Source organism: Hemitrygon akajei, chromosome 8, assembly GCF_048418815.1.
Source record: "Hemitrygon akajei chromosome 8, sHemAka1.3, whole genome shotgun sequence".
NCBI lineage: Eukaryota > Metazoa > Chordata > Chondrichthyes > Myliobatiformes > Dasyatidae > Hemitrygon > Hemitrygon akajei.
In genome coordinates this window covers 135,558,374-135,584,718 of record NC_133131.1, presented here as the reverse complement: position 1 = coordinate 135,584,718, position 26,345 = coordinate 135,558,374, and the positions used below count along the sequence as shown (strand labels likewise).

At 40.5% G+C, this 26,345-nt stretch overlaps 1 protein-coding gene across 1 annotated transcript in view; it reads right to left on the bottom strand.

Moving 5' to 3' along the window:
• Positions 1-26,345, bottom strand: part of myo3a (myosin IIIA) — a 404,249-nt gene that overhangs the window by 180,410 nt on the left and 197,494 nt on the right. The window contains exons 10-11 of the mRNA XM_073055309.1: positions 7,608-7,704; positions 6,177-6,293 (exon numbers count right to left, since the gene is read on the bottom strand). Coding sequence (XP_072911410.1) covers positions 6,177-6,293; positions 7,608-7,704 — 214 coding nt within the window. The remainder of the gene's footprint in view (positions 1-6,176; positions 6,294-7,607; positions 7,705-26,345) is intronic.

Genomic DNA, 26,345 nt, shown 5'->3' with positions numbered 1-26,345 from the left:
ATCCTTTATATTAGTATTACAAACATGATGGAAGTGAGCCTAACCTTCAAGTTTGGATGCACCGTGGTGTTTCTGCATCCAGAAACTGAAGTGGATGTTTTGGGCAACAGGATACTACTTTTTTGAATCATGACTGTTTGTCAAAGAATTCAAGAGTTGAGAACTATTTCAAAAATTATTTTTGTTTCTATGGAGAAATTGTACTTCTGTCTGAGCTAGGGGATGTTCCACACTGCCGGCAAACCTGTTTCACGTTTCCATCCTTGCTATTTTAATTTTGCATTTTCAGAATCTGCACAATTTTGCTTTTATAAAAGAGACATGAGAGGTGTAAACACAGCGGATGATGACTCATTCCTATCACAAGTTTTGGCAGATATAGGGAAAATTACTACTGAGCTGAAACTTGACTATTCAGATAATCCAGGTCATATAAACACATAATTTTCTGTAGATGCTGGAAATCTTGAGCAACACACACACAATTCTGGAGGAACTCATCAAGTCAGGCAGGTTCTACAAAGTGGAATAAACATTTGATGTTTCTGATAATCTAGGTGCTTCCCCAAATGCTGGTTCCATGCTGTAGAAGGGTTGAGTTTGTTACAGAGATGTTAATGTTCATGTCCCTTGATCTGGTAATTACTATAATCATAGTTCCTTTGCCACATCTTTTCAGGTACCAAAAAGAGCATAACTGTGATATTGATCAACTCTCCACTTCCAACTTCACTCAGCCATTGGGAAATACAGACTGCAACAGGAACAGGTTCATGAATTTCCCACTCAGGTACAGATGACCTTACAGCAAGGAGGCAGTGGCATCTTTGCAAGCATTTACACAGTTGGACGTGATGTGGAATTTCCATAAAGGCAAACAGGATAGCTCCACTAACTTGATGCAGAAAAACAAGCAAGAAAGTTCCAGTTTTCTCATCACGTTGTAGTCAGTATAACCCCGCAGGTGAGCTTTGCAGATGAGAAAGCCTCAGACTGGAAGTTTAGATAAGAGAGACTGTGCCCTAAGCTGTCTTTTTGAAAAGATTCTGATTCTTCACAGATTATTTTCCTTGGGAATCCTTCACAATGGACCATTCAGCATCTCTCCACATTGCCGGTGATGCTTGCTTAGCTGGATAAATTGTAAGAAGGTTTGAATCTTCATTGCATCAGTTTTCATGTATGAATGTAATGTAATATTAAAAATTAAGAAGAAAGAGAAGGGGATCACGAAATATCCCAGGCAGACGTGGTTAAAATTTACCTAGTGGCATTTTGTAACTATACTAAAGGCAAAAGTATAACTGGGGTATGTGGAAGGATCATTATGGACAACAAGGACTATCTCAAGATTGAACTTTCAAGATTAAGTTAATTTATCATGTGTACTACTGAAGCCCCTGCCTCTGCCCAGGTCTTATCAGGCATTTTAACTTGTGTTATAAATGCACCTTATTTTTAGTGAACCTACTGGTGGTAATGTTACTTTCTGGGTTATATGTGTGAGTTACATGAATTATGCTGTGTACTTTGGTCTGGAGGAACGTTGCTTCATTTGTTGGTATACAATTGAATGACGATGAACTGAACTTGAGCTTGAAGCGTACAGTGAAATGTGTCACTTGCAGGGGCTGGCCCACAGTGTCCACACATTCTGGCACCAACATTTTATGCACACAATCTATGTGGGGAGCTTAAAGGTAAAAGTGACATCCTAAATTAATATATAATACAGTATTCACAAAGGAATTAAAGTTTGTCATTGGAGAACTCAGTCAGGTGAAAGATGAAATTCTATTACAAGTATTCACAAATAATGAAGAAGTACTCAATGTCTTAGTCAGCCTAAAGGTTGATAAATCCACAAGACTGGATAAGATTTATGAGAGGCAAGGGAAGAGATTGCTGTAGCTCTAGGTGAGATGTTTAAATTTTGGCTGATGATAAGTGAGGTAAATCACCAGAGGACACCAAGTGTGACCTCCTTTTCAAAAAGGGCAACAAACAAAACCTTAGCAATTACACACCTGTGTGCAGATCATTTATAGAGAAAAAAGGTTCTGAGGGACAGGAACCACTTAGAAAGGCAGGGACAAACTTGACTGAATTTTTTGAGGGGGTAAGAAAGTGCTTTGAAGAGGGCAGTGCAGTAGATGTGGTGCACATGGATTTTAGTAAGGTTTTCAACAAGATCCCACATAGGAGATTGGTTCAAAAGGTTAGGGCTCATGGGATTCAAGTCAAGTTGGCAAACTAGATCCAGAATTGGCACGGCAATAGGACACAGGAAGTGATGTTAGAGCAGGGGTTCCCAACCTTTTTCATGCCATGGATCCCTGCCGTTAACCGAGGGGTCAGTAGACCCCAGGTTGGGAAACCCCGTGTGGGTCATTTTTGTGATTAGATGCCCATGACTAGCGGTGTTCCATGGGGTCTGGTGCTGTGATTCTTACAGTTTTTAACATATGATTTGGATGTGAATATAGAAGGAATGATCAATAAGTTTGAAGATGACACGGAGATTGGTGGAGTTGTTGACAGTGTTTGTTACAGAGTGATATTGATGAAAAGGGATGAGAAATGGCAGAGATTGAGAGGTGATGGAATTTGAAAGTAGTAGAGGTTAGAACATACATCACGAATGACAATGTCCTAGGGAATACTGACGAAAAAAGGGACCTTGGTATGCAAGTCCATGGATCTTTGAAGGTGGCAGTGTGGTTAAGAAAATCTGTAGGACTTCAATAGTCAAGGCATTAAATGGAAGGAGGTTCAACTTTATAAACCTTTTGTCATACCCCATCTGGAGTACTGCATGCATTTCTGATCACCACACTATAGGAAAGATGTGATAGTGCTGGAGGGGCACAGGGAGGATTCAACTTAACATTGTCTGGAATGAACTTTTAAGTTTTGAGAAGACACCAGAGAGGCTAGGTCTGTTTTCAGTGAGTGGAGGAGATTAAGAGGAGATGTGATTTTAAGGAATATAAAATTATGCGGATTACAGGTAAGATTGAGTGTAGGAAACACTTCCCCATATCAGAAGTGAACAAAACCAGAGGACACCAAATCAGGTTAAGAGGAAGTTATTTAGTGGGGTTCTGAGGGGCACATTTTTTGGTGGATATCTGGAATGCCCACTGGAAAGAGTGATGGGAGGAGAGATGATAACAGAATTTGAGAACGGTCTAGACAAGCACTTGGAATGTCTCAGCATCGAAAGCTATGGGCTAAATGGTGGCATATGGGGTTAATACAAAATGGGATTGTGAGCATGGAGGAAAGTGAAAAGTAACTTCAAAAAGATATAGACAAGCAGAGTGAACTGGCAAGAGCATGTCAGATGGAATAAATGTGGAAAAATGTTGGGTCATCCACTTCACTGTAGATGACAAAAAAGAATATTAAATGGTGTGAGAGAGGACAATGTTCAAAGACACTTAGCTGTGCTTGTGCTCAAGTCAATGAAGGCTAATATGCAGGTGTAGCTGTTGGAAGGAAAAATAGTATGTTAACCTTTATTATCAGAGGATATGGTAACACCAATAAAGGAACCTTATTTGAATTATTTAGGGCCTGAAAAGGCTGCAATTGGACTATTGAGTGCAATTTGGTCTCTTTACATAACTAAGATGTATTTGCTACAGAGGCAGTACATCAAATACTTACTTGTATTGCTTCTAGAGACAGCATTTTGTTGTATGAGAAGAGAGTGAGTAGATTAAGACCTGATTGTCTGAAAAGAGTGAGAAAAGATTTCTTTGACTCCTACATAAAGAGCTAGACATGCTAGATGTTTCTCTTGAAAGAGGAATCTAGGAATGGGTACAGTTTCAGAATAAAGGGCCATTTAGGACTGAAGTGAGGGATTATCTACCTTGGCAGGTTACGGAGGATCAGTTTGTGTGTTAATTCAGTACAGAGATTGATAGAACTCAGGCCATGAAAGGAAACAAGTGATATATGAATAGTTCCTGAAAATGGTATTCAGTAAAAAGTTTGTTGAACACTGAAATAAATTTCATGTGCAGTTAGAAACATAGAAAATCTACAGCACAATACAGGCCCTTCAGCCCACAATGCTGTGCCGAACATGTACTTACTTTAGAAATTATCTCTAGTTTTCTATTAAAATTTTACTGACTTGACATCCATGCCTTATGTTCTTAAGTATGCTCTTGAACCCAGTGTTACTGCTTAATCTTTTACCCATTCCATGCATGCTTTAATAATCATAATACATAAAAGCAGAATTATGATATTCAGCCCATCCAATCCTGCACCATTCCATCATGGTTGGAGTTATTATCCCTCTAAGTCCCATTTTCCTGCCTTCTCCATGTAACCTTTGACACCCTGACTAATCAAGAACCTATCAAACACCATTTTAAGTATATCCAATGACTTGGTCTCCACAGCTGTCTGTGGCAATGATGGAACTGGGTAATAAGAATAATCAGTTTTGTCTATGCTTCATTGTGTTCAATTTGCTCTTGTAATAGGTTAGTTATTAACTTAGCCTGCCCTTGATGGATGCAGTTTGCAGTTGCTGAAGACAGTAGACTCTCATGCCGAGGATGGGATCATTGGGCAAACTGTTAATTACTGACTGCCATCACTTAATGATTCACAGACCTGCATGCCTGAACTAGTGTCAGAGAAGATGGACCTTTTATAGCTAGAAGAGGCAGCATGGTAGTGTAGCAGTTAGTGTAAAGCTCTTGTAGCCCATGTTCAATTCTACTGATGTCGGTAAGGAGTTTGTACATTCTCTCTGTACATTGTAGTATTGGTTTCCTCCAGTTTCCAGTTTCCTTCCACATCCTAAAGACCTAAAGCTAATTCGTCACCTGGGTGTAATTGAGCGGCACGAGTTTGTTGGGCCAGAAGAGCCTGTTTCCCTGGTGTACGAGGAGTGATTGATAAGTTCATGGCCTATGGTAGAAGGAGTCAATTTTAGAAAACCTAGCACATTTATTTTTCAACATAGTCTCCTCCTACATTTATACACTTAGTCCAGCGGTCGTGGAGCATACGGATCTTGGACCTCCAGAAAGTGTCCACAGCAGGGCTGATTGATAAGTTTGTGGCCTAAAGTAGAAGGAAATGAGTTATACAGCTCTCGCGACATGCACATGCAGGTCAACTCTTTGAGTGATTATGCAGAAAGTTTGAAGTTAATAACTCATCAGGGGTGATTGATAAGTTTGTGGCCTAAGGTAGAAGGAGATGAGTTATCCTTGTTTTCTTCAAACCCGTACCTTATGTTTAATTATGATTTCACCCCAAACCCACAACTATATGCCCTTGCTATTCCACTTGATTTTAGGAATCAAGTCAAATATTCCAGTAAGAAAAAGGAAAATTGAAGAGAATTCCAAAATAGTTCCACTCTCTGAATAAAAAAAACACCCTATTTAGTTCTGAAATAGACTAATCTTTAATTTGAGAATAATGGATCTCTCAATGTTGACTGGAGGGTACAATCTCCCTGAGCCCACCCTGTCAAAGCTTCATTTTGAATCCTCCTGAAGATCTCTAGAGGATACAGGCCAAGCTGACTTGGTACCTCAACATCTGAGGGAACCTGTGTCTGTATTAGCTTCAAACGAAATATGTTTTAAATAAAAACCCAGTGAAGTCAATTTGAAAGCAATTTTAAAAACATTATTTGCCTGCCATTTGCAATGCTAATGAGGGGAATGTGTAAGTTATGAATAATGAAAATTTGAAGAAAAGTGCATATATACTTCTTCCATCTAGGGTATGATAATGATTTTCTATTGACGTAAGGCAAACCAATCAATTGTGCTGATGTCATACTCCGTGAATCATTACCTTCAATTGAATGTTTGAAGCCTTTGAAATGGAATGTAGATATAATGTTCTTTTTCTGCTATACTTATCGAGGGGGAAGATACCATCTGCTTTTATCAAGAGGTTCACAGCTTCTCAACAGAACCAAAATGTAAAAAAAAAAGTAATCTCCAAAGTATATAAATAGTTCAATTTCATTTAAGAGTCTAACAAAAACAGTTTTGCCATTAAATAGATAGCTTTCTGGAAAATATTATCATATTATATTATTGTGAAAAGTAAAATATTTGGTTTAGTTCTGCATTACAGTCACAGAGAATTGATAGGCTGAGTAGTTACTATGATTAGTAGCTAACCTCTGAGGAATAGATATCCAGTGTTTGGAAGGGATTTACAGCGATAAGGATGTCTCCGACGTAAGTATATATCTGCTCCTTGCTGTACCGCGTTTGTAATTGTTCGGTGACTGTACTCTGGCAAGAGACAACAAGTAAAATAGTGCATAATTACATAAAGTATATGAATAATGTTAAAGCATTGATATTTACTGTGGCTGAATTTATAAACTGTTGGATGGATGAAGAACATGTCTGGTTCCCTCTTCAGGAAACAAGCTAATTAACCAGCTCGTCAAAGGCCATTCCAAGGGAACCTAATTAACCAGCTCGTCAAAGGCCATTCCAAGGGAACCTAATTAACCAGCTCGTCAAAGGCTATTCCAAGGGAACCTGCGATCCAGGAGTATCTGACTTTCCTGATGTTAGCTGGGTTTTGCAAGAGAGTAGGTGTGAGTGAATGGTTGGCAGCATAAGCAATATGGGACAGTTACACAAGGGGAGTTGGAAATAGATTGGATATAGGTAAGGTGTGGGATGGAGAGCTTGTTCATGCAAGTTTCTGGTGATTGTGCAGGAGCGGCCAGTTCAGTGGATAAGAAAACTGGTATACTTTGAGCCAAAAGTGGCTCTTTTGCCCCACAAGCAGTACTGGCAATGTTTTAAATCTCTCATTTTTTTAAATGAATGCTCATCGTATGATGATATGTGCCTAAGATACTGCTGCAAATAAGATTTTCATTGCAGCTTCGTGTACACATACTGTCCTTGTTGTTCCTCTCAACACTTTGTGATGTATCGGGTGGTAGTCTTGCCATTTCTTTAGCATGTGTCTGCTTTCTACGAGGCCGAGTTGCTAGCTCGATGCTCAACCCAGCACGGATGGAAAGCGTGCAAGGAGCCGGCTGGAGTCGAACCCGCGACCACTCACTTCGAACTCCGGTGTGGATGCCACCACACCACCAGCCAGCACCCAGCGTGTACTTAGGCCTGTGACAATAAATTCAACTTTGACCTTTGACTTTACATGTCAAGCTTCTCAGATCCTGGAAGACCTAGAATAGCCAGCTGAAAGTGAAGTAAAAATCTAACTTGCACAGTTCCATGACAATCTAAACCCGTCTGCAGGTAGTGGGGATGGCTCTACATATGTGGATATCAGCTGGAAACGGGGGAAGGATTGTGCTCGGACTGGGGTTCAGATGTTTTTGCAATTTAATAACATGCTTGAACAAGCACATATACATATTTTAGGAGGTTAAATTGCCCCCTCAGAAGTCAGTCAACCACAAATAGATATTATTAACCTCAAATGTCATTAATCTCAGCCCATTTCAATTTATCATATTACAATTTTTCCAAATAATCTTTGAATTAATAAGGCCAATTATCTTTGAGTGAAGATGAAACACATTCGATTAAACAGAAATAAACGTATTTTAATTTTCTTACTTCATCCAGTACTTCAAGTGCGGCCAGATCATCTGTGCTATCCAGATTTGACATGCCCTTCATGTATTGATCCTTCTTTGTGTGAATACGTTCATGCCTGTGAAAAACAAGACTCTTGTCAAATCTGTGCTTAATATCAGAGATCAGCCTCCAGTCCAAAAGGTTTTCTTTGAAAGAATTTCACAGATAAATGAACAGTGCTGTCAACAATTTGCAATACAATAAAAGAGTAATTGGAGACATGATTCATGGTAGGTTACACGTTTGGAAGAAAAGAGTAACCAAAGCCCATGAATTCACATTTAACTCAGCTCGCTGTTGCTTAAGTGATAGAGGTCACTTTGACTGATCGGTATTGCCATTGTATCATGTGACAATTTTGGAAGCTTGAAGGTGAACTAGATTAACCTATTTTTCTTCATACAGCAGTCCAAGAATTTGAGGGGGTGAGAAGAGGGGCATTGAGTATTGAGGAGAAATGGGGAGGATTATCATTTTGATTTACTAACTTGAGATTGGCCATTGTGTCCCATAAATATGTGTGGTACTCTTTACTTTCTAACAGAGATTGGATCAGTCACATTCTTCATTTTCAATCCTCAATAAAACAAGGAGGAGCAATGCTGAAATAATTATAAATACCACCACGGTTGTTTTAAAGTATTAAAGATGTCATCGCTGCAGCTTTGAATACAGATTGAAACAGCTGTGCATTGAGAACTGCAGGACCCACATGCCTGAATCCGTAACCGTGCTGTTGCTGCTGTGCTGCCCATTGTGTCTTGCTCCAAGCATCAAGAATGCTTCCACCTGAAGAGATGCTCCTCTTTCCCAAGTCACCACTGCCATGCCTACCCTCCCCCCACTGTTTGATGAACTTCCTTCCACCATTGAAACAGTTTTTCCTGAGCCACTCTTCATCGAAGTTCAAAGTACGTATTTTATCAAAGAATGTATGCACCATACAACTAGAGATCCATCTCCTTACAGGCAGCCACTAAGCAAATAAACGTCAAAAGAATCCATTAAAAAAAGATCATCAAAACACCCAATGAACAGAGAGAACAAAAAAAAATGGGCAAACAATAAAAGTAAGCAAATAGCTTCAGAAATGAAGTTTAACAAAAGGCACGAATCCAGTATCACTGCAGCTGGAGCAGGCCACAGCCTCAGTTCAGTGCAAAGCTGCAGTTCATTGCACAGGACCACAGTCTCAAAGCCAGTATCACTGCAGCTGGAGCAGGCCACAGCCTCAGCTCAGTGCAGAACAGAGTAAATATTGCGGAGGAGTGAGTAGAACCGTGAGAAACTGGCCCTCACCCTGCTTCCAGTCCTGACATTCTTGATCTTTTCAATCTTGCCCGGTGCTTAAATTGTCCAAACATCAGGTTGATCCTCACTCCTGGACTGCTCTGGGGCCTGAATCCACCATCACAATTTGGCCCGTACTTGAACTTTCCAATTCAGCTCGGTACTGAAATCAATCAGACATCAGCACTTTCCTCACTCTTGGAGTCACCATGACTCTGCCTTGACCATGCATTAGACCTAGTCTCCACCTTTGTTTGCCTCAACCATACCTTCCGTGTGCCTCTGCATCTTCCACCGCTCACCTCTCCACTGTTAGCATTGATTGCTGTTAATAAAGTGTTACTAATAAGGTATTTAGTAGTTTTCTCTGTTTTGATTTTGCCACTGCTAAGTAATCAGTGGGCATCACCAGCGTTACCTTAAATCAGAATTGCAAGTGACTCCAACTAGGCCAAATTCCAGTGGGCTCCTGACTCACCAGGGGCCCATATACCCTTTGTCCATTTCAATACAAACATCAAAGATGCCTACCAACCCCATCAACAATTTGGTAAATCAAATCACCAGGCTGTGATTTTTCTCGCTATACACAAACGAACTGGACTGAAAGGATCTAGTATAGAAAGCATTACAGTGTTGTTCTGAGGAAATAAATGAGTTTATTTTGTGTTGGTAGGCTGGTCCATATTCAAAGACTCATCTGGCAGCCTGGATAAGTGTGTCACTACCATCATGGAATTTATCAGGAAGTGTGATGTGGACTGTATACTAAAAAGGACAATCCGGGTATTTCCGAACTGACAACATAATACCCCAACTCTCGTATTTATACTCATATATATAGGACCAATGTGACAAAAGCTCTTTTTGTGACCCTATCTACCTGTGTCATCTCATTCAAGGAAATATGGATTGGTATTCAAAGATCTATTTATTATACCACACTCCTTAGTGCCCCACTGTTCACTGTGCAGCCTCCCAAGGTGCAACATCTCACACTTGTCTGTATTAAATTCCATCTGCCAGTTTTTCAGCTGCTCCCAATCCCACTGCAACTTTAATAGACTTTGTTGCTGTTCACTGCGTCACCAGAATTGGTGTCAAACTGCTTCAATTTACCACATTATCATCAAAATCATTAATATAGATGCCAAACATTCCTGCAGCACACCATTAGTCACTCATTTCCAGTCAGAAATGTAACCATCTTCTACCATTCTCTGGCTTCTCCCTCTAAGCTACTGTTATTTGTTTATCTTGAATGACTGGCAACAGAACCCTCTGGACCAGCCTCCCATGTGCAACTTTTACAAAAACCTTGTTAAAGTCCATGTAAACAATGTCCACTCTCTATCCTTCATCAAATTTTCCTGGCAACCTCCTTGAAAAACTCTAAAAGATTGGTTAGACATTACATACTACCACAAAGCCATGTTGACTATCCAGAATCAGGCCCAATCTTTCCAAGTACTTATATATCCAGTTCCTTAGAATACCTTCCAATAATTCACCTGTTAATTTTCAAGTTTTTTTCTTAGGGCCTTTTTTTGAACAGTGGAACATTAGTCGCCCTCCTGTCGTTCAGCTCCTCTCCCATGGTTAAGGATAATTTAAATATTTATGCCACGGCCCCTGCAATTTCTGCATCATCTTCCCACAAGGTCCTGGGGACATTCTCCCTAATTTTCTTCAGGACACCAAACACATCTGCTTTTGTAAATGGGTAAGGTCCAGGACCTCACTTTTGTTTTACCACGGTTCTTTAGACTCTGTGACAATCCCCTGAGTAAATACAATTGCCAAAATCCAAATTGAGATCTTCCCCGTCTCTTTTGGCTCCATATATAGATGACCACTCTCATCTTCAAGTGGATCAATTTTGTCCTCTGCTTTCCTTTTGTTTTAGTATATCTGTAGAAGCCCTTGGAATTCCCCTACATCTTGTATTCCAAAGCAACCTCGTGTCATAGTTTAGCATTCTGATTTCTCTCTTTACGTGTTCTGTTGCATTTCTCATATTTGTTAAGTGTTTCTTTGTTGTCTATACTTTCTTCTTCTTCTTAAGCAGTGCCTCAATACCACTCAAAAACCAAAATTCCCTTAACCTATTAACCTTGCTTCTTCTAGCAGGTGTATACAAACTCTGTACTCTCAAGGTTCAACTTTTGAAGGCTTCCTACTTACCAAACATCCCTTTGCCAGAAAACAACTTATCCCAATCCATACCTGTCAGATCCTTTCTGATGCAATCAAAATTGGCCTTTCTCCAAGTTAGAATATGAATAGCTTTTTGATAAATAGATATCCATTTCAGACGGAGGCAGGAATGATATAAGAAGCTTTTCAGAGATTTGATTTGAGTGCTAACCATAGGATATTCAGTTCTTATCAGTTTTCTGTTCCATATGTATGTAGTCCTGGGTTGTAGCTTTATAAGGTTGGCACCAAGTTTTTAGGAAGCATGAAGCAGCTCTGAGCATATATGTCTGCATTCTTTATTGAACTAAGGTCTGTTGGCTCGATGGTAAAATTGAGGGGTGACAAGCAATCTGCAGGAGAAACTTTGTGGGTTGCACAGTATCTGTGTGGAGAAAGAAAACACTGAAGTTTTAGGTTAAAACCCTGCATCAGAGTTATTTGTTGTTCCATATTAAAACAGCTGCAGTCTCTTGTGACTCCATGGTGAGGGATATGTCTGCCCATAAAATTCAGATAGTGTAGGGATAAAGTCTTATTGCTCTTTATCGTCCACAGATACACATGGATAGTCCACTTTTCAGTGGATTAACTTATGGTATGCTAAATGCTGGTAGTGGCACACATATGGAAGATAGTTGGTCTCAATGTGGAGATGACACTTCTTCACATGGATAAGATGGTTATGGTAAACAACAGCTGCAATTGCAACAGATAAATTGGCAAGGATGAATCCAGTTGAGTTCTTGCACACATTGGTTCTCTCAGTCAGATGGGGGAAATAACCTTTAATATAGACCAGCTGGGTCTGTGGCGGTGCCACTCAAATTGAAATGCCTCCACCCAGAGCGCAGGCTGTACTTTCAATCCTTATTTAGAGTCTTTTGATATGAAGAAGTAATAATTCATCAGTGGGAGAGGAGTTTTCCCTTAAAAACTTTGTCATACTGAGAACCTTTAGATTTGACTACCCCTCTTTTCCCCTTACAAAAATGCACATATGCCCAGTGGAACCCGGTGTGGTCTTCTGCTGCTGCAGCCCATCTACTTCAAGGTTCAACATGTTTCGCATTCAGAAATACACATCTGCACACCACAGTTGGTTATTTGGGTTACTGTCACCTTCCTGTCAGCTTGAATCAGTCTGACCATTCCCTTCTGACCTCTCATTAACAAGGCATTTTTGCCTAAAGAACTACCTCTCACTGGATGTTTTCTTTTTATTTTTTGCACCATTCCCTCTAAACTCTAGAGACTGTTCTGCATGAACATCCAAAGAGAATTCCTGTGACTAGTGATGTGCCACAGGGATCAGTGTTGGGTCCATTGTTATTTGTCATCTATATCAATGATCTGGATGATAATGTGGTAAATTGGATCAGCAAATTTGCTGATGATATGAAGACTGGAGGTGTAGTGGACAGTGAAAAAGGTTTTCAAAGCTTGTAGAGGGATTTGGACCAGCTGGAAAAATGGGCTGACAAATGGCGAATGGAGTTTAATGCAGACAAGTGTGAGGTATTGCACTTTGGAAGGACAAACCAAGGTAGAACATACAACGTAAACAGTAGGACACTGAGGAGTCCAGTAGAACAGAGGGATCTGGGAATGCAGATACAAAGTTCCCTGAAAGTGGTGTCATAGGTAGATAGGATCATAAAAATAGCTTTTGGCACACTGGCCTTTATAAATTAAAGTATTGAGTATAAGAGTTGGAATGTTATGGTAAGGTTGTACAAGACATTGGTGAGGCCGAATTTGGAGTATTGTGTGCAGTTTTGGTCACCAAATTAGAGGAAGGATATTAATAAGGTTGAAAGATTGCAGAGAAGGTTTACAAGGATGTTGCCAGGACTTGAGAAACTGAGTTAAAAGGAAAGGTTGAATAGGTTAGGACTTTATTCCCTGGAGCGTAGAAGAATGAGGGGAGATTTGATAGAGGTGTATAAAATTATGATGGGTATAGATAGAGTGAATGCAAACAGGCTTTTTCCACTGAGGCTAGGGGACAAAAAAACCAGAGGACATGGGTGAAGGGTGAAAAGGGAAAAGTTTAAAGGGAATATTAGGAGGGGGCTTCTTCACACAGAGAGTAGTGGGAGTGTAGAATGAGCTGCCAGTTGAAGTGATGAATGCAGGCTCACTTTTAACATTTAAGAAAAACTTGGACAGGTACATGGATGAGAGGTGTATGGAGGGATATGGTCTAGGTGCAGGTCAGTAGGATTAGGCAGAAAAATGGTTCAGCACAGCCAAGAAGGGCCAAATGGCCTATTTCTGTGCATAATGTTCTATGGTTCTATGGAGATCAGCAGTTTCTGAGATATTCAAACTACCCCATCTGGCTCCAAAAATCATTCCATGGTCAAAGTCACTTTGATCACATTTCTTCCTCATTCTGATGATTGATATGAACAACTGAATCTCTTGACCACGTCTGCATGCTTGTATGCACTTAGTTGCTGGCACATGGGGTAAATTGCCAGGTTCTGCCTGCCCCAGTTGGAGTTTGCAGCATTTGCAAGATTTTGGTATTATTTTTCCCGGAAGATTACAGATGGAAACTGGACTTGGAGATGTACCATTTGTGACTATAAGCATATTCAACATTTTTGGGATTATGGCATATCATAGTACCTTGGCATTCACCTGCAGGTTTTGAATAAAACCTAAATTTAAGGTCTGCTGCTCAAGAAAATGATGTGTAACTTGTTCAAATCTGAAGGCAAGAAAATCAAAGCTCCTCTATGGGAAACATTGTTTTAGAACTGATACGTGCAAAATACCGTAAATCAGAAAATGCGATCAAATTCTACTGACTTTTTATCTACTTTAGAGTTCATGTACCTATAATAAGACTTAGATTTTATGATATAAATCACATGAGAGCTATGCCACCTTGATTACAAAATATGCTTAGTGACAATTTGCTCAAGGGACTGACAATCATGCATGTCACACCAGGCTGGCTGTGAAAAAAAAAAGTTTGCATCTCAGCTTGTTTTTGGAAGGCTTATAATTGAAGGACAGAGAGCGTGTTTGCCAACGTTAAGGACTATGGTCCCGAAGATGCCAGAGGATTCAAGAGGGGAGAAGGCAATTCTTCTGTATAATTCCTATTACTGGGATGACGGTTCAATGACATCCATTATATAGTAGGATTTCTGGGATTTTTCAACTAACAAAGCTTTTGTAGAACACCTTTGTTCACCTTAGGATAAAGAGCAAAGGGAGAAGAAACTGCGTACCCATCCCCTCCAATGTTTCCTCCTGCACATACTGTCCACCTAATTTCCTTCTCCATTAGTTCATCATTCCCAACCTCTCCTCCCACCTGGTTCCACCTTTCATGAACTGTCTGGCGTTGATCCTCCCCGCACCCTATTGTTTTGCTATATACTGGCGATTTTCCTGTTCCCTTAGTCCTGATGAATGGTCTCAGTCCAAAAATGGCACCACACAACTTTTGTCTCCACAGGTACTGCTTGACCTGCCAAGTTCTTCCAGTGTTTTGTTTTTAATAGCAGCACTTAGCTTCACCAACATATTTTAAAAGTTACCAGGGCAAGGGAGGCTGTTGAATCTACCTATATATGTATAGATTGGAGCTTGAGGAGTGCTGTAATGAATTGGCATCCTGAAGAGCAGCACTCTTCAGTGGGTATCAGTGCTCAGAGTGCTTTATAGTGACATCATCCTTAAGAATAATGTCATGTTCCCCAGGTATGCCCACAGCACACTGCCCTTCAGCACTACCTCCCTTATTTATTTATTTATCTATTATCTATTTATTTATTTGTTTGTTTTGTTTGTTTATTTATTTCATTGCAGAATAGAACCTTCTGGTCATTCAAACTAAATTGCTCTGATTTAATCCTAGCCTAAGCATGGGGCAATTTACAATGACTAATTAATCTGCCAAATTGTACATCTTTAGACTGTGGGAGGAAACTGGAGCACCCGGAGGAAACCCACGCGGTCACAGGGAGAATGCACAAACTGCTTACAGGCAGCGGCGGGAATTGAACCTGGGTCGTCTGTACTGGAAAGCGTTGTGCCAACCACTATGCTACCATGCCACCCTTTTTTAAGTTGTGAAACTACTTATCCAACAACTGGTGGTACATGAGTATGTATTTCCTCTAAGTTATTTCCCTCGGAAGGATATAGGCCGAACACGGAAAATTGGGACTAGCTGGATGGGCACTGTGGTCAGCATGAACTTTTTGGGCATAAGGGCCTGTTTCAATGTTGATTACTCTATGACTCAATTACTCTAAATATTGGAAGAATTATATTTAAGTTCTACCACAAAGTTCACTCCCTAGAAGCCTGTGCCATCACTCACCATGGCAGCCCTTTGAACTAACGGTTCACAGCTGCAGAGTTATATTTGATCCTGATGTGAGATTCTCACTCCATATCCAGATTGTCACTAGGACAACATTTCTTCCACCGTAACACTGCACAGATGCTCCTGCCTCAGCTTCTGTGTTGATTAAATCCTTTAGAAACTCTTAACTTCAGTATTCAATAAACTCCTTGTGGATCGTCGTCCTCCAATTCATCCAGATCTTTTTTGTGCCTATTTCCAAACTTGCTCTGTTCACCCATATTTTGCTGTTCCATGCTGCCAACCTACTGAGTATTGGTTCAAGTGAGTTCCCAAATTTATATTAGAAGCTCTTCATGGTCTGGTCCCTCTGTGATATTTGTGGTCCTTCAACTCTGGAAAATCCCCAACTCTGTCACCTCACTCATGGAGTTGGAGGTCCTAAGGTCCTAGAATCTGTTTCTTAAAGCTCTTCACATCTCTTCCTCTCAATCTTCTTTTAAGAAACTTCTTAAAACCTGACTATTTGAATCCTTGAACCAACTAATTGTCTTCAGAGTATTTTCTTACAAGGTTTGGTGTATAATTTTCTCTGGTAATCCTTCTATAAATTGCCTTGAAACATTTTACTTTGTAAAATGAGCAATATAAATACAAATAGCCACTCCTGATGAAGGGTTTCGGCCCGAATCGTCACCATTTCCTCCTCCCATAGATGCTGTCTGGCCTGCTGAGTTCTGCCAGCATTTTGTGTTTTTAATAGCTAATACTTGTTCACTTTGTAATGTATTTTCATCACATTACTGCCATGTTCTTTTGTATAATTTTTCAGGTTTCTTAAGCACTTTACTTGTCAACAAGTCCATAATTTTGCAGTCAATCCTTGCCATACCTGTGTTCTCCTGAGCTACGTCCTTTTATTTATTTTTTCTTTCCCATTTCCTTTCTTATCTTTCATCTATTAATCCTGGTAAAGGAAGCTTTTTCAAGCATGTTAAAAATCTTTTCACTTTTCAGCAGGAATTTTTGCCTGTTTTTGTTTAATGGGTTTAATTTACTTAGAGACAATGGCAATTGCATATTCAATACTCTTAGATCCATTCAATGAAGTATCTAAATACAAATGTTAAGATGATAAACTATTTCATAGAGAAACAAATCAGAAGATTTAAGAACTGATATTTTGTATTGTGCAATATGTCAACAGTTATTTTATTTTGTGAATTTTAATTTGAATGAAGCTAATCTGTCAGTACTGTTAATTAAAAATAAATTGAAAAATGCCAGCTGATCTTTTTCAATGTCCATTTACCTGGTAGCAGTGGACGTGTCAGCCTAGGCACAATTCTAGCAGCTTACTCAAACAAGACCACCACATCATCGTAACTTCAATGTCATTGGTGCCCAAGTTTAAAAAAGTATCTCTCAAAACAGAAATAGAAATAGATGACATTTAAACATTGGAAGTACTTTGAGTATTAATATTTTCTCATAAATGTTGGCTGGGAGAAGGCTCAGAGGAGCTGACCTGGGTGCGGACCATGTTGCTGCCTGCTACTCAGAGACATCGGAACTGGTGTGCAAAAGCAGCGTGCAGCATAACTGAGAATGAGTCTTGGGTGCTTCTCTTGCAATTGCAAGACTCAGTTCAAATTGATAATGCGAGATGCCGCAGGCCAGTTTCCCTTGTTTGGTGGTGAGACAGGCAATGAGGCAGCAGCATGGCCTCAATTGTAGCAAGGACAAGGCCTCAGGCTGCTGCAGTCCAGGTGAGACGACACTGGAGGAGGTGTGGTGTGGAGTCTGTGCTCGGTTAGGAACTGGCTTCTACCATCAGTGCTGCCCTCCAGTGTTCGACTGGCGATAGGACAGACTGGATTACTGGGACCTGGACCATGTCCTTGTCACTTCGGGACTTGGACTATACGTGTGTTTTCTCGTGTAACGATGTGTGTGGGCTTTTTCCCCTCTCTCACTATTTTGAATGTATGTTATGCAACTTGGTCCCAGAGGAATGCTGACCTGTTCAATTGTGTCCACATATGGTCTGAATGAAAATTAAGCTTGATTTGATTTGATTTGCTTTTTGATTTGGTGTCATAGCAACAACCTTGCACCCACATCAGTAAGACTGAAGAGCAGATTGTGGACTTCAGAAAGAGCAGGACGAGGGAATACAAACAAACACTCATAGAGGGATCAGAACTGGAGAGAGGGAGCAATTTCAAGTTCCTGGGTACCAACATCTGAGGATCTAACCTGGCCACAACATATTGATGCAGCTATAAAGAAGGCAAGACAGGGGCTATGTTTCATTAGGAGTTTGAGGAGTTGGTTTGTCACCTAAACCACTCAAAAACTTCTACAGATGTACAGTGAAGAGCATTCTGACTGGCCGCGTCATCATCTGGTATGCGGGGAGGGCTACTGCACAGAATTGAAGTAAGCTGCAGGGAGTTATAAAATTAGTCAGCTCCATCATGGTTGCTAGCCTATTCAGTATTCAAGCCATCTTCAAGGAGCGGTGCCTCAGAAACATGTCCTCTTCTCACTGTTACCATCAGGTAGGAGGTACAGAAGCCTGAAGGCACACACTCAGCAATTCAGGAACAGCTTCTTCCCCTCTGTCATCCAATTTCAAAATGGACATTGAACCCATAAACACTACCTCACTACTTTTTTAAAATTTCTGTTTTTGCACTACTTATCTTAATTTATACATATATATATATATATACTTACTGTATTTCATTTTTTCTATATTTAACATGTATTGCATTGTACTGCTGCCAGAAAGTTAACAAGATTCATGACATATGCTGGTGATATTAAACCTGATTCTGATTCTGAAAATTATAAGATCACTGATTCATAGGATTGCTCACCACAGAAAATTGACAGCTGTGATGTCACATTAGGCCCATATCCCTCTTGTCTTTTCCTCTCCAAGTATCTGTCCAACTGCCTTTTAAATGTTGTAAGTGTATCTGCCTCCAGCAACTCTTCCCAGATAACTGCCATCATTTGTGTGCAAAATATACCACTCAGATCTCATTTAAATTTCTCCTTTCTTACTTTAAACATACATCCTTTAGTTTAAGACTCCTGCACTTTGGGAAAAAGAGTCTATCCTCTCTTGTACTTCATTTTGGTTACACTCAGTCCTTCCAATAGGAATCAACAGAGCCAATCCAATTCTCTGTAGAATTACAACGCTCTAATCCAGGTCATTTCTAGGTGAGTCTATTTTGAACTGTCTCTAGTGCTACCAAATCATTCCTATAGTGTGGTAACCATGACTGTGGTCAAAACAATGTTTTGTACAATAGCAGCATGACATCCCAACTCTTATAAAATGCTGGATGAACTCAGCAGGGCAGGCAGCATCTATGGAGGGGAGCAAACAGACAATGTTTTGGGCCAAGACTCTTTATCAGGACTGGAAAAGATGGTGGTCAAATTCAGGTTAGAGGAGCAACACCTCATATTCCTCAAACCTGATTGCATGAACATCAATTTCTTTGATTTCCTCTAATCACTCCTCACTTTTCCTTATCGCTTCCCACGCTGCTATTCCCTCTTTTCAGTTCCTCCATCTCCTCAGCATCTGTTCTCAGGGTGAGTCTTTCTATTCTAGGGCATCTGAGACAACAGTTAACAAATTATCCCTGGCACCATGTTTTTCTTTCAATTAATTTTGGAGTTACAAAACATAACAGTAACAATGAGTAAGTATTAAAATGAACCTGAGACAACTACCTACCTGTTGAAGCACAGCAAGACATTGGAGTTAAAAAAAAGACAGAAGACAGATAAAATTTATGGCTTCATTCATAAATCAAAAGAAGTAGAAATAGCTGGCTACGTCTGAAAGATAGACACGTTCGATTGTACAGGAGATAACTGGATACTGTTTACTGAGTGAATTGAGCAATAATTTGACGCAAATGAAACAATGAAAAGCAAGTGCTAGTATTGCTGAATGTATTGGGTGGTGGGTGAAAGGACCTATGGTATGCTTAGAAGTTTGACTGCTCCAAACAAACCAACCAAAATGAGCTTTGCTGATATCATGAAATTAATGCAGGAACTATTGTTAATGTGGGATCCGAAACCATTGTTAATTGCAGAACATTTTAGGTTTCATAAGTGGAATCAAGAAGAAGTGCCCATTTTGGTGTGTGTCGCTGAAATGAAGAAGTAGTCTGAGCATTATCAGTTCAGTAATGTGCTTAATATTGCAATGAGATAATTTAGTTTGTGGAACTTTACAAGAAAGCATTCAACATAGCTCTTAACTGAAGCACAACTCACATTTAAAAGAGCAGTTGAAATCACTGTATCAATAGAAACAGTAAACAGAGACACAATTGAGTTGCAATCAGGAATGAAAATGAGCATGAACAAAATTGCAATGTCTAAACAGAAACCTGCCTGGCTGAACAAATCTGTATTACCTTTGTGGCAAGGGGTCACATACACAAGACCATTGCTGGTTTAAAGGCAAAACTTGCAGAAAATTCAACAAAGTAGAACAGGTACAAAGAGTATATCAAACAAAAATAAATGGACTGCACAGGGAAGAGAAAGTGATAAAAAGTAAAGTTGCACTTTCAAAAAGAGCACTAATCTTCATCCTGTTGATAAAAAATCTGATAACAATAAGAGTGACACCTGACTAAGCAGCCTTAAGATTTACATATGAAAACTGACAATAGACAAACAATATAATTTACACCAGAAGTGATAGGCAAATTAACTACAAAAGAATTGGAAACTGGTTCAACTGTTTAAGTAATTTCACAAAATGAGTTTGAGTGGCATTTAAAAGATACTGAAATGAAGCCTGCAGATATCCAACTAAGAACTTGTACTGGAGAAATATAACTCCTGTGGGAAGGACATTTGTTGTAGTGAACTACAATAACTAACAAACTACATTGGGCTTGTATGTGATTTAAAAAAAAACAGGAGGGCCATCATTGTGGGGACATGATTGGCTGAGGCAACTACAACTTGGTTGGAGATCAGTCTATCATTTGAATAACACAATCCTTGAATAGAGTCACCTGAAAGTGAATTAAGAAAGATACTGGATGATGCCACAGCAGTACTCAAGGATGGAATTGGAAAACTCAAATATACTAAGGGTAGAATAGAGTTAAATGAAAATGCCCATGTTTTATAAAGTCTATACGGTTCCTTATACCGTTTGTGATAAAGTAGCCTGTGAGCTAAGTCGCATGGCAGCAGATTTTCAAGTTTGAGTGGAGCCCATGGTCAATGCGAGTGGTCTCAGAATCCAAGAAGGATGGTTCTGTCAAGATCTGTGGTGATTTTAGGAACACCATCAATCCAGTACTGAAAATACAGAAGATCAAGGCCCTCCGCCCAGGAGAGAGGACACCTTTGCAAATATTTCTGAAGAAAAACACTTCAGCACAGTGGCCTACCTACAGATGGAGGTGGAAGAAAAGTCCAAAGTGTTTCTCACCATAAACATTCACAAAGGGCTTTCTCAGTATAAAACGGTTATTATTTATAAGCTTATGATTTTAAGCCTTATAAGGCCTCCCCTCTCACTGTGGCAGAAGTGATACCTCTCTCTCTCTCCCTTGTTAGTGAGGGAGAGAGCCTGTGGGAATTTGATGGGTTTTTTTTGATGGCTTCTTTAGGGTCTTTCCTATTGTTTGAATAGGTGGCAGGTGGTGGGGGACTGATGCTTTTGCTGGGGCAAAGCTTGATGCTTTGCTGCTGCTTGTGCATGGGAGGGGGGGCTTTGGGGTTCTAACATTTTCCTGCCATTCATTCTTTGGGGTTTTTCTTCAGTCCCTGAAGAGTAAGAACGTCAGTTTTTATACTGTATACACTCTCTGATATTAAATGGGACCATTGAACCTTTGAAGCATTGAACTAAATTTTTTTAGAGTTAGCATCTGCAAGAAAGCTATGGATCATGCACTGCAAGGCTGCCAAACACTCAGTATTGTTACTGCTAAGGATGACAAGAAACAGTTCTAAGAGCTCAAGACAGTGTTGAAAAGATTAGAAGATTTTGGGTTCAGAGCACAACACAACAAGTGTGAATTCTTTAAACCAAGAATCTCTTATTGTGGTCACACCATGGACATACAAGGATTACACAAGAGTGCTGTTGAAATTCAAGCAGTGGTGGAAGCCTCAAGGCCAAAGGATGTGTCACAGTTACAGTCCTTTTTAGGATTTGTCAATTTCTATAACAGGTTGCTGCCGAACCTGACTACTGTGCTGCACCCCTTGAACTCATTACTACAGACCAGGACAAAATGGCAATGAACATAACAGCGGGAGGTGGCTTTCAAAAAGATAAAGGAAACGATGATGTCAGACTCTGTGCTCACAGATAATGATCCACACCTTCCAGTGAAGTTTACCAATGATGCCTCACCTCATGGCAAATGTGCAGTCATGTCATATGATGAGTGACGGAAATGAACACTCCATAGCCTTTCATTCACATTCCCTTGCCACTGCAGAGAAATATTACACACAGATTGACAGAGAGGCCTTGAGTCTGGGTTGAGGTGTAAAATGTTTCCACCAGTACTTGTACAGAAGTCAATTTACCTTTGTTACTGATCATCAATCACTAGCGTCCATTTTCAATTCACAGAAGGGTGTTCCACTAACAGCAGCAGCCTCCAAGAAACAGATGGGCTCTGTTTCTCGGAGGACACAATTACAAAAATTCAAGAGGACAACTAAGCATGGAAATGCAGATGGATTGCCCCTTTTACTTTGGAAAAGGAAATAACTTAAACATTTAAAAAAGAGGACACACCTCTTGACGTATTCACCCTAATGCAAATTGAAAGACTTCTATTACAGCACAGCTGATCAAAAGGGAAACCAGAGAGGTCCACACACAGTCTCAAGTCTAAATGGCCACTCAAAATGTCTGGAATGTAGAGCAGAAGTCTCAGTTCACACATTTTTATTAGTGCTGGGATGAACTTGCCCTTGATGGACGTTGCCTTATGTGAGGATTGAAAGTTGTTGTACCATTTAAGCTGAGAGATAAAGAGCTACACACAGGTCATCTGGGCATGGTCAGTATGAAAGCCTTGGCTTGATGCTTTGTCTGGTGGCTTGGGATAGATCAGCAGATCGAGCAGCTTGCCACGTGCTGTTTGGGATGCCAACACATCCAAAAGAAAGGTGTCCAGAGATGTTAGAACCATATCCTGCAGACCCAGAGTCAGCTTTTACAACCACCATGGAGAAGGTCCAAGAACTTGAGATTATTTCACAGCCACAAGTCTCACCTACCAAACACAATGATACCTTTGTCAGGTAAGTTGTGATCGCACAAGAGTAAGAAAGCCTCCACAGTGATTAAATCTTTAAGCCTTAATGGGACAATTTAAAATTTACTGTGTGGTGCATGTCTATAGAGTATACTGTATATATAGAAATATATATCTGTATCTAAGTTGAGATCCATTCTATGCTGAGTTGGCATTTATTGCTGAGCAGAGGAATGTTGTGTATTTAATATTTCAGTAATATTTGAGTAATATTGTAAACATATTGTTTGATTAAGCATTCTTTGTTGTCTACATAGTTCATTATGGGTTATATGTAAAAGTATGTGAATGGAATACATCATTGTACCATCACATTATAAGTGTATACCTCACTAAAAGTAAAAACTAAGAGCACGTGAGTTATCCCAGGCTACATATTTTTCTTTTGATTAGTTTTTGAGCTACAAAATGGACCCACTACTAGTAACGAGACCCACTACTGTCGTGTCATCAGTGATCCTGGCAATGTGATCACTCGGGCATTTGGCCAGGCAGTCAAGTTTGAGCAGACTGGGCTCAGCACCCAGCCCTGGGGAGCACTTGTATCGAGGATGATGGGGAGGGAGCAGCAGTTGTGCATCCTGGCTATCTCAGATCTGTTCATTAAGATGTCCAACACCCAGTCGCACCGTGGTGTATTTAGAATGAGGATTAGGAGTTTGTCCACTAAGTCTGTGTGACAGTGGTGCTGAGTGCCAAACTGAAATTCAGAAACAGAATTCTGACATAAGAATACTTGTTTTCTAGGTACATCAGGGCCAGGTGCATGACAGATGCTATGGCATCTGTTGTCAAGCAGTTCTGTCAGTAAGTATATTGGTGACTGTCCAATGTGGCAGGAATGGAGCTTTTGGCACTTCCTGTCAGTACCACCTGACAGTAGTTATTTACTTCTGAAGATGTGGGTTCTTTGGTACAGGACGACGGTGGTTGATTTGAAGCATGTGAGGACAGCAGCCTGGATGAGTGAAGCATTGAAGATGACAGTGAAGATGTCAGTGAGCTTCCTGAGTTCTTGGCCTGGGATGTAGTCTGGCTCAGCTGCTGACCAGGAGTTGACTCTCTGCATAGTCCTTCTTATGTCTGCTGCTGTTACAGACAGTGGTCGCTCACCTGGGAGAGGGGTGGCTTTCATGGCAGGCATCACTGGTATAGTCAACGCTGCTTTTCCTTGTATAATCGGTAATGCCCTTGATGCCCAGCCACATACGCTGGGGATCATGATCAGACAGGTGGTCCTGAAAGTTTTGTGTATAGGCATCCTTGGTCTTCTTGATGCCTAATATGAGGTTTCCAGTGGCTGCTCTGAGAGATGTTGTGCCAACAGACTGGAAGGCAGCATCCCGGGCTTTTAGTAGGGAACCCATCTTTGCATTCAGCCAGAGCTTCTGGTTGGGCCATGATACGATCGTTCTCGATGTATCATCTTCATCTGCACACTCACTGATGTAGCCTAAGATAGATGAGGCATATTCATTGAGGTCTGTGTCTTCTCCATTTGTGGTGACCTCCTTCAATGTTTGCCAGGCGGTCCGTTCAAAACAGTTCTGAAGATAGAAGTTGCCTCATTAAGCCATACAATACTGGACCTCTTGACTGGTTTTCCCAATTCATCATGTTTGCTGGGATTAACATTATGGAGAGGTGGTCAAAGATGCCAATCTCAGCATATGGGATGGCTTTATAAGTACCTCTTTTTATCCCTTTGTATAAACATGGACCTATCCGTTTGTTTCCCTAGTGGCCATGGTGATGTGTCGGTGGAATTCAGGATAACACGATTGAAATCTCCTGTAATTATGAAGGGATCATCTAGATGTTTGTTTTATAGAGAGCGGACGGTACTGTAAAGCTCTCCCAGTGCGGCCTTGGTATTTGCACTCCGGGGAATGTAGACAGCGGTGATGAATATACCAGTAACTTCCTGATCTGGTAATGTGGCCGGCATTTAATTGTATGTTGCTCAATGCCCCCAAAACTGTGAGTTTGTGCACCAGCCTTTGTGAGTGTACACTCGGTTACCGCCACCCTCAGATTTCCCCGACAGGGAGTTCCTGTCTGCATGGAAGAGAGCCATCCCGTCGAGTTGAAACACTGAGTCAGCATGTTGTTGTTTAACCCCGTTTTGGTGAAAACTAAAACTACTGCCACAATGAGGCAACACTCAGGTTGGGGGAGCTCTGGGCATCCTGCAACTTGAGGGCGTAAGCACTGATCTCTTGAATTTTTGGTAATTTCTCCCTCCTCTCCTTTCTCTCTTTTTCCATTCCCCATTCTGGTACCCCTCTTACCCATTCTCTCCTCTTCACCTGCCCATCACCTCCCTCTAGTGCCCATCCTCTTCCCTTTCTCCCATGGTCTACAGTCCTCTCCTGTCAGATTCCTCTTCCGATGTGCCCAGCAGCTTGTCAGAGTAATTAATGATTTTATCTTCATTCTTCTACCTCTGATCTGCTGAACAACCATTCCTTCTCTCCACTGCATTTTCGGAAAGCGGGTCAGAGATTGACAGGAAGACATGTAATGGAGCAGTGATCAGGCAGGGAAGCGTTCATCTGACCAGTCCAAAAATAACCTGAATAGAGTGTCGTATGGTCCTTGGAGCTGATTCACTTACAAGTTGCATTCAGTGGCCACTTTATTAGGCAGACCTATTCGTTAATGCAAATATCCTGACAAAGGGTTTCAACCCAAAATGTTCCTTGTTCGTTTATTCTCCCCCCAGATTCTGCCTGACCTATGAATTCTTCCAGAATTTTGGGTATGTTGCTCAAGATTTCCACCATCTGCAGAATGTCTTGAATCCTAATTCTTTTTCTCAATGAGGCAGCATATGAAGGCCATCATACCAAAATCCCTTTTCAACATCCTAGCCACCTGTACCACCACTTTCAGTGAGCAATGGACTAGCACCCAAACCATGGGCACGTTAAGCTTCCTAAGGCTATTAAACTATTTGTTGTATTTACTGTATGTTATTGTATTGCTTAAACAGAACATAGAACACTACGGCACAGCACAGGCCCTTCAGCCCACAATGTTATGCAAGCTTTTAACCTATTCTAAGGTCAATCTCACTGTTTCCTCCAACATAGCCTTCCATATTTTTATCATCCTTCCATATTTTTAACATCCTTGTTACTATATAAGAGTCTCTTAAATGCCCCTAGTATATCTGCCTCTCCCATCAACCTGGCACAGTGTTCTATGCACGTCCCACAGTCTGTATAAAGAACTTACCTCTGTCAACCCACTCCCCTACACTTTCCTCCTATCACCTTAAAATTAAGCCCTCTGGTATTATTTTTCTGCCCTGGGAAAAAAGGCACTGGCTATTTATTTTGTATCCCATTGCTTGTTCTCCATTGTACACCTCTATAAAGTTACATCTCATCCTTTTTCACTCCACAAAGAAATAAAGCCCTGGCTATTATGTTTACTTTTGTAAACTTTTGCCATAGTTGTGGGCAATCCTCTTGTATTGATTGAAATCCTGGAGAACTGTGGTCAAGTTGGTTAGCGTGATCTCTGCACCCTACATTAGTCCTACAG